The sequence below is a fragment of the Leiobunum rupestre genome, chromosome 4 (assembly GCF_980474605.1).
Source record: "Leiobunum rupestre chromosome 4, qqLeiRupe1.1.hap1, whole genome shotgun sequence".
Taxonomy (NCBI): domain Eukaryota; kingdom Metazoa; phylum Arthropoda; class Arachnida; order Opiliones; family Sclerosomatidae; genus Leiobunum; species Leiobunum rupestre.
This window is the reverse complement of record NC_143387.1, coordinates 14,680,879-14,690,581: the sequence shown is the minus strand read 5'-3', so window position 1 is coordinate 14,690,581 and position 9,703 is coordinate 14,680,879. Positions and strand designations below refer to the sequence as shown.

General features: G+C 40.8%; 1 protein-coding gene across 1 annotated transcript; it reads right to left on the bottom strand.

The window, feature by feature from the left end:
• Positions 1 to 335: 335 nt before the first annotated feature.
• Positions 336 to 5,690, bottom strand: LOC149946445 (uncharacterized). Its single transcript, XM_090170760.1, has one exon. The coding sequence runs from the start codon at positions 5,688 to 5,690 to the stop codon at positions 336 to 338; it is 5,355 nt and encodes a 1,784-aa protein (XP_090026886.1).
• Positions 5,691 to 9,703: the final 4,013 nt, after the last annotated feature.

The window sequence follows — 9,703 nt, the reverse complement described above, 5'->3', positions numbered from 1 at the left end:
CCAAGACAACTTCTCTAGCCTAACATTTAAATATATTTTTCGGTTAACATATCCCTTTTTATATTAATTTTCACGTGAGCGAGCGCGCCTTCTCCATCTACCTTTTTTTCTCATGTCACGCGTTACGCTCCGCTCACGGTACATTTTCAAATATATAATCTAAATGTGCCTGAAACTCGGCTTAAAATATATATACAACAAAATATACATAATTATGATGATACAAACATTGAAATACCCCAATTCAAACGCGGAATAATTAACACTCCCCCCAAAAATGATACAAAGTGTTATTTTTTTTTAAAGTGAATTTTTTTCGCGCACGGTTACTTTTCCTAGTCATTATTTACTTCTATAGGATACAAGATTGAGATTGGTCGTTTTATCAATTTTCCGTTTGGCATTCGTACCATGCACGAACGGATGTAACCATCGGTTCGGTTTACAAAGGTTTTCGTTATTATTCCAAGCTTCCACAAGCTTCGGGGTGTCTTATCGCCGTGGACCATAACCACGTCATTTTCTTTCATGGATAACTCTTGACCCACAAGCGGCGAGTGATAAGCCGATCTAAGTTCCTTCACGTACTCGTTTTTAAAGCGATTCCAAATACGTTCCATTAAATTTTCGCGATATTTAATCCTATTCTCAAAATCGCGTTGCGATTTTGGGAGATCTCCTTCTTTCGGACGTTGTGGCGGTAAATTCGTCAGGCAGTCGCCAACTAAGAAATGAGCCGGCGTTATCGGCATTGGCTCTTTCACTCCGCTATAAACGTAGGTGATTGGGCGGGAATTGGTAATGGCTTCGGTTTCTGCAACCACGGTTTCTAACTCTTGATAAGTGAGACTGGTCCGTCCCAGGACCTTCCTAAGAGTTGTTTTGACGGTTCTGACCATCCTTTCCCACCAACCGCCAGCCCAGCTGGCACGGTCGGTAATGAACCTCCACTGAATGCCTCGATCTCCGTAGAACTCGCGAGCTTCTTGACTGTTTATATTCTGCCATATAAGTTTGATATCTTCATCACCTCTCTGGAACGTCTTAGCATTGTCCGAGAATATGATGCCTGGAATACCTCGTCGACTGATGAACCTTCGTAGCGCAAGTAGGAATTCATGGGTGGTCATAAAAGGAACTAGCTCGAGATGTACTGCTCTGGTTACGGCGCAAGTACATAATATAATGTAGCATTTTTCGGATTGATCTGCGATTTTAACGTACAAAGGACCACAAAAGTCGACCCCGGTGTTCTGAAATACACGGGTTCGGTCGACTCTTTCCTTCGGTAAAGGTGCAATAGGTGCGGCGCCCGGCTTCGCCTGCTGTCTTCGGCATGTTCTACAGTTCTTGATGACCCTTTTGGCTAGTTGCCGCCCGGAAATTATCCAGTATCGCCCTCGTGATTGCGAATAAGAACTTTGAATTCCCGAGTGGAATACTTCGGCGTGGCTACGGATCATAATCAGTTCGGACAATCTGGACTCCTTTTTAAGAATGGCGGGATGTTTTTCGTCTTCGTTCAGGTTTGTTTCATTCAATCGGCCTCCTACTACAATAATACCATCTGAATTTAGAAATGGGTTCAAAGTAGCGATACACGATCCCCTGTCGACGGTTTCGCCCTTTTGCATCGCCTTGATCTCTGCTCCAAAGTCATGGTATTGACTGCATCGTACCCAGGCAAATTCCGCGTCTCGAATTTCTTCGGCTGAAATTGGTCCGGTTAATAGTGGTTTGTTTCTAAGTTTAAAATCGACAAATCTCCTAACGTAGGCGGTAATTCGGAATATTTTCTTCACGGAGTTGTGTCTTTGAAGATTAATTAGTTTTGATAAGCCCCTCTCTTCGACGTCTTTACAATTGACCAATAGAACAGTTTTCCTTCTCTCCTTTTCTAATTCTCCTGGATTCATTTTCTGGTTCTGCGGATCTGTACTAGGCCAGTTAGATTTCGGCTCTCTCAGGAACGGAGCTCCTTTCCACCATAACTTGCTGCTGGCAAGATCGTTTGCTTTACATCCTCGAGTCGGTAGGTCGGCTGGGTTGATGTTTCCCGCGCAATGACCCCAACTGTTTGAACTGACTAGAGCTTGGATGTCTCTTACCCGGTTCTGGACAAACGGCGTCCATTCCCTTTCTTCTCCTCTCGCCCAGTGGAGCGCTATGGTAGAATCGGTCCATAAGTACATCGGAATGTCGGGGTATTTTAGCGCTTTTTTTACGGTCGTTATCAGGTGGGCTCCGAGGTAACATCCCATGAGTTCTAAACGCGGTAAACTTAACTCCTTGTTTAGCGGTGCGACTCTTGCCTTTGACGTGACAAATGAGGAGTGGATTTTGTTGTCTGCGGTTACGTAACGGATGTAGATTACGGTAGCAAACGCTTTAAGACTGGCATCACAAAATGCGTGTAATTCTTTGTGAACAACCGCTTCTCTTCCACTAAAATAACATCTTTCTAGTTGTATTTTCCTGATGTCCGGCATTTCGGTTTTCCATTCATTGTACTGGTCAGTTACTAGTTTCGGAAGCTCTTCATCCCATGTGGTGTTTTCTTTCCATAATAGTTGCAACATCAACTTGGCTCGGATAGTGTACGGTGTCAGCATACCTAGCGGATCGAAGATTTGCGCTACGGCTCCTAGTATTTGACGTTTCGTTCCCTTTGTCTCATTGACGGATTGAGCTATCTTGGTGAGATCGAATGAAAACTTGTCGTTCGTCGGCTCCCACAACAATCCAAGAATTTTCTCACTTCCGGTACTGGCTCCTCCCTCGAATCGTGCTTCCTTATTTTTCGAGTAGTTTCCCTCTCTCGTCCATCTTTCTCTCAATGCCGGCGAATTCGTCTTCCACTTGCGCAGTTTCATATTAGCGCTCCCTAAAATTTCCGAGACCTTTGTTGACTTTTTGTAAGCCATCTCATCGTCTGGGCCTCCACTCAAGAGGTCGTCTACGTACAGATCTTCGTTAATGCATTTTACGGCTTCCGGTTCTGTATCGGAGTATTTTTCGGCGTGTAGGCGAATTGTGGCTGAGAGTAAAAATGGCGAGGTGGTAATTCCGAAGGCGACTCGGGCCATCTTCAATACTCGGAACTGGTCCTCTTCGATTCGACCTTGGTTTTCTTTCACCCAAAGGAAACGCAAAAAATCTCGTTCTTCCTCCGCCAGAGAAACCTGAAGAAAGGCCTTCTCTATATCGGCCATAATAGCTACGCGGTGACTTCGGAATCGGATAAGAAGATGAAGAATGTTTGGATTGAGATTTGGCCCACTTGCTAGACACGAATTTAGTGAAGGCTTTCCCTTTGCGTGGGATGAAGCGTCGAACACTACTCTCAGTTTTGTGGTTGTGCTCGATTCTCTTTTGACTGGTTGATGAGGGATGTAATAGCCTTCGGTGACGTTGAGTTCGCTTTCGTCTACCTCTACGGCTATGCCTTTCTGCAACTGGTCCTCGACAATTGCCTTGTAGTCTAGGTATAGTACTGGATCTTTTTTGAAGGTTTTTACTAAACTTCTCATTCGGATCTCCGCTATCTGACGGTTATTCGGAAGTTCACTTTGATCTACTCTCCATGGAAGGTAGACGTGGTATCTTCCATCCTTGAAGAATGTTTCTCTACGGAACTGCTCCCAAACATCATTCCCACTGAGTTTCTTCTCCTGTTTATCTTGTATCCCCAGAGATTCTATTTCCCAGAAGGATCTTAGCGTTCGGTTCAATTCTTCGTTGTCGTCCGCTACTCCAACTTTCTTGCAGATTACTCCAACGTGTTTGACGGATACGGCTCTTTTGTCTATAGGACCCTGTATTGCCCATCCTAGTTTGGTATCGATAGCTACCAACGGTCCATTAATTCTTTCAATACGGTCGTTAACTACGTCGAAATAATAATCCGCTCCTATTAGGATTCCAATGCTGGAGACGGTCGGTGTATCCACGGAAGGTTCGTCAGCTAAAATCAATCCCCTTTCTTTAACGAATTTTTCGACTTCGTAACAGTTGACCAAAGTAGCGGTTTTGCATAAATAAGGCACTTCTATAGCTATTATCTCTATTTTCTTTCTCGGGTCTCTCTTGTTTTCTATGGTTAAGCGAACTGTATTTCTCTGGACGGCTGTGGGCGATTCGTTGGCAAAGGTTTCTATCGACACAATTTGACTACCTACCACCGGCAATTTTAGCTTTCTGGCTACTTCCTCCTTTATAAACGTGGCTTGGCTACAGCTGTCTAGAATACAACGAACTACTTCTTCTCTTCTCGGATTATCGGTGCTTTTCACTATTGCCTTAGCGGTACCCAGTAAAACTTCTTTTCGACAGCCAACCATCGCTGAGACGACGGACTTCGAATTGGTGTTAGCCTTGAAATCGTTATCGGTAGTGACTTCATCGGTTACGGCGGCTTTCTCGGGCTTGTGAGCGGGATTCTTTTCACAAAGCGCCGAGTTGTGTCGACCACTGCAAAGCTGGCATTTACGGAATTTCGACGTACACGCGGAAGCTTTATGTTGTGTACGGGTACAGATAAAACATCTCTCCATGGTTCGGATGAGTTTTCTTTTCTCTTCTAAGGTGTAGCTACGGCAGTTCACGGACGCGTGGGTGGCGGATTTACAGAAAATGCAGTAAATTCTCCCCGTGGTAACGGTGGTATTCAGCGCGGCAGCGGTAACAGACGGTGAATTTTGACGATGATTAAATCTTGCGGTTCTACTTTGATCGCGTGCGTCACGTGGTTTATAAGTTTGCGATTTCGTTTCTTCACCTTTTAGAACAGCGCAAGTCTCACGGCCTTCTACCTCACGTTTTATAAAACTCACCAACTCACTCAAATCGAACTGTTTACTTTTATTGCAATCCATACTATATCTTAAGCAAATATCATCTGGTAGACTTGCAATAATAACGGAACACAATGAAACGCTGTTTGCAGTGGTATCAACGCCTAAAGCCTTTAAACTCCTTAAGTTTGTCTCTATCGAGTTGTAAAGTTTTCTTAATGCAAAAATGTTCTTTGAGTCTTCTACTTTAGTTAATGCGCGTATCTTATTCATTAGTTGGTTAATAACTAAATGTGTTTGGCCATATCTTTCTTCTAGCAATGAAACGGCTACGTCGTAATTCTGATCTGATTTTTCAAAACCCTCTAACAACTCTAAAGCTTCTCCTTGCAAATAAGATAACAGATATCGGAATTTTTCTACCTCGCTTAAGCCTCTTCGGTCGTGTATCGTTGACTTGAACTGCGACCAGAATCCCGGCCATTTCGTATAATCTCCTCTGAACTTGTGAAGTTCAAGGGTTGGTAATTTCGACTCCACCCGAGTGGTTGATTCGGTTATCGATGAGCCTTGGGTGCTGCTCGATACACTAGTAGCTCCTAACTGGCGAAGTCTTCGTTCGGCTTTCCTTTCGGCTAAGTGAACTTGGTCATCGTAGGTCCTTTCCTTGTACTCCTTTTTGATTTCTTCTTCATTATCTGGTAGGAGTTCGGTTATTTGGTCGTCCAACTCTCGCAGTTGCAATCTCTTCATCATTAATAGGGAAAGCTGATCTGATATCTCTTCGGCATCCTCGAGTTTCAACCGTCCTTCTAATGTTGTTAAATTCGTCGTGGTATCACTCCTCACAACGGATCGGATGGCTCTTAACTTGGTTAAATCGGATTCGGCTGCCATGATTCACTAACGGATTTCTTGTTAAGTCTCACAATAATGTACATACGATTATTTCTCAAGTTCCAGAATTCCCGGGTTTCGGCACCAAAATGTGGATTCCTTCCGCGATCGGATCGGGTTTTATCAATTTGGGAGAGCGACTACAGCTTAAACCGCGTCAGCCGACTGAAAAACTAACGGGTTTGTTTTTATAGCGCGAATTATTGTGGAATTGCTATTACGAACTTTAAAAGTGAAACACAAAACTATTTATTAAACGAAATACAATTATGTTCTATACGGGGGAAATAAAACGGACCTTTCGGCTCCAAGACAACTTCTCTAGCCTAACATTTAAATATATTTTTCGGTTAACATATCCCTTTTTATATTAATTTTCACGTGAGCGAGCGCGCCTTCTCCATCTACCTTTTTTTCTCATGTCACGCGTTACGCTCCGCTCACGGTACATTTTCAAATATATAATCTAAATGTGCCTGAAACTCGGCTTAAAATATATATACAACAAAATATACATAATTATGATGATACAAACATTGAAATACCACAATTCAAACGCGGAATAATTAACATGCTTTAAGAGCTGGCGGTTAGTCAAGTGGCTCTCTGTGCTTTGTTGATGGTAAGGTTTTTGCTTCTTGTAAATACATTTGGTGTGGATATTTGGATATCTACGATTTCTAACGCAGTCAATGATTTCTTGGGTGTGCGAGTCATTATATGATATTGGAAATTGGACGGCATTGGTCTTTTTCATGTGGTATGTGTCACAACGTCAACAGGAAGTGAACGAGTCGTCCACTACCAGATATCTACGGTATCTTCATCAAGGGCGAGTGTTGAAATAAAATGAGCGTTAAAGATGCGGCAATTATTTCGTAAGCGAGTAATTCCAAAAAGCCTCTGTAGATATTTCTTTCATTAAAATTTGCTTCGTATTATATTTAACTGATAAACTTGTTCTGTAAAAGGGTTTAATTCAATTGTGCATTGTTATAGTACGTCTAACTTACTGTTGTAACTACTTAACTTAAATTAAAATTGGTCGTTTCGTCTCAATTATTTTAATTATAATTAAAATTTTATACCGGGCGGGATAGAAATGGGTTAATATTTTTAACAAATAACTCTAAATTGCGGAGATATATCTTTAAGGGTTATCTCGAGAAATTAATACCACTAGGGACAATTCTTCCGAGGAGAGGTATATTTTGGCTTGCCAACTTGTTCAAATACATTTTTATTCACCAAGAATTAATATTAATAATTTGAACTTTGTCCTTGAAGATTAAATAAAAATGATAAATTTTTTTTTTATAAAAATTTAATATTTTATGCTAAGCAAAATTTTATCAGATATAAACTACCACATAACTTTTAAAGTAAAAAACCAACCGAGTAGTTTTACAATCGTTAAAATGCAGAGATGTATAAGTAAGCAAATTATTTTTTATTCGTTTTTTTTGTGGGTTTGTAATATAAAAATTTAAACTTTAAGCAATTGTATTTTACAAGGTTAATGGTTTGTACATCGAATAATTTCAAAGAATTTGAACTAGTGAACGTTAACTGAATCTATAGCTTCCATAAGTCAGTTAGTAGAGACTGATCGCCGGGAGTAGTGGCTCACTCCTGTAATCCCAGGCGTCCGGGAGGCAGAGTTTGTGGATGGCCGTGTGAGGACGACCACCAATCCCCTAACGGGTGGTCGGAATACTTCCGCCAAGGGTGTCCCCACCCCTGTCCCCACGTATCTCCCCGTTGGCGTGGCCGTTACACATATCTCGCCCTGCTTAATCAGTTATTGTATGTGTGCTGGTGTCTAAGGCCTCGGGTCGACACCGATGTGTGTGTATCTCAAAAAAAAAGTAGAGACTGATCGAAGGTTCCGCTACGCGCTAGCGTTAACATTTCTTGATATTAAGACTAATATCATGGCAGAAGGTCCAGGTCCAGGACGAGAGAACAGAAAAACCCGTAGTTTTGTGTGGGAGCATTTTAAAATTGAAGAAAGAATGGCTCTTTGCAATTATTGTGAAACGTAAGTAAACCAAATTCCTATATTTTCTTTAAAACATAAATAATTGAACCAAAGGTATCAGACCGATATTCCATATACACTTTTTCATCAAATTCGTCGTCACGGCGAGCCTATCTTTCTACTTTCGGCCCTTTACCGCCTCAGAACTCGGTTGCGTCTCGCCAGGTCCGACGAGAGAAAGGGGAACCCTATTCAAATTCCCGGGGCCCATGCGTCCTGAGGGCAGGGCCGTAGCTAGGGCTGGGTGGCCGGGGCGGCCGCCCGGGGCTCCGTGCGCTCGATAGGGTATAGGGGCGCCAAAATAAAACGCTTTTGGAATAATGTCCTGGCTCTCGGTATTACTACTTCTAGGCAAATCACTGAACAGGTTTTATTGAAGCGTCTATTGGTCCATATTATTATATTAGGGGGCGCCAAAATTGTAGCTCACCCCTGGCGCCATTTTCTATAGCTACGGTCCTGCTGCTGAGGGCCACGGATTTGGATTATTTTCTCAAGTTTAACCTGAAAATAGATATTTCTCTTATATATAGGGTGTTTCGGGAACCTATGTCACAAATTATTGAGCGTATATTTTGGGCCATTCCGAGTCGAAAATGTCTAAAGGGCTTCGTTTCATAGATATGGGCTCCCAAAAAACTACCCCAAAAACCCGGACCAAGGGGTGATTATTCCTCGTTTCGGTTTGTCTCTCCGTCGGAAAATCGAGAGCTCCTCTAGTCGCAGTCGCGTATGACGTAGTTGGATCCCTTCTTCGAAGCGCCTTCGATCTAGACACAATAATGAGGCGGCTTACAATCTCAAAACCATGTATAAACTATGTCTGTCATTTTAAAAACTTCAATCGTTTTTATAAGAATTTAGGACTATAAAGGAACTTATGACACACCGTTCAGGACAAAATTCAACCAAAAATATTTATATATTTTTTGTAAATATAAAGCTGTTTTTAAAATATACAGTCGTTTTTGAAATATAAATTACTTTTCAAAATATAAGGCGAATTCGTCTAAGACATTCGAGGCCAGTTTAAGAAATGTACTACCTACCTGAAAGGTACAAACGCACTAAAGTAACACATACCTCACAGGCAGTGGCGTAGACAAGGGGGATTTCCGTGTCACCACCCCCATTAAGCCTACGTTTGACTGTACTAAATTGTCACCCCTCCTCGACCCCCTTTGACGAATTTCTGACTACGCCACTGCTTACAGCCTACAAGGATAGTTTTTTGTTTATTTCCTGCAACTATGTATTAGGAGACAGCAAATAAACCAAAACTTCCTCCTACAATGCAGGAAAAATGGAATACACCCTAAATCATTTCTCCTAAGCATACCAATGGAAAAAGGACAAAACCAGAGACCCTATATTTTAAAAACACCTTTATATTTTAAAAGAGTCTTTATATTTTAAAAACGCTTTATATTAAAAAAGATACCCCCCTATTTACAAAAAATCTCTATTTTTATTGAGTTTTGTCCTGAACAGCGTGCCATAGGAACTCTTATTTGTTTTCATAAAACACTTTAATTTAGACTAAATCCAAAAATAGTTCTCAAGTACAGAAATATTTATCACACAGGCATGTAAAATGATAAAACACCTTTCAATTAAATTATTAATAGTATTTAAGTGACACCTTTCAATATATTAACGCTTTTAATATTTTATACATTCAGTAACTATACATGTATAACGTAATGTGATGCCTTTAGATACAGTTGTTAACAATAGCAGTAATTAATCAAATTATAGATTTTTACTTTTAAGTATTTTAAAGTATATTAATTATACATATTCAAAATTTACATTAACAATCAACTAGAACTTTAATTATCAATTTTATAATATAACACCTAAAATTTAAAATTTTAACATTAGCAGAAATCTATACATACCTGTTACTTTAGTAAGTTTTAAATTTGTACATATTTAAACTTTAAATAACACGCTACTAATACTTTATCAC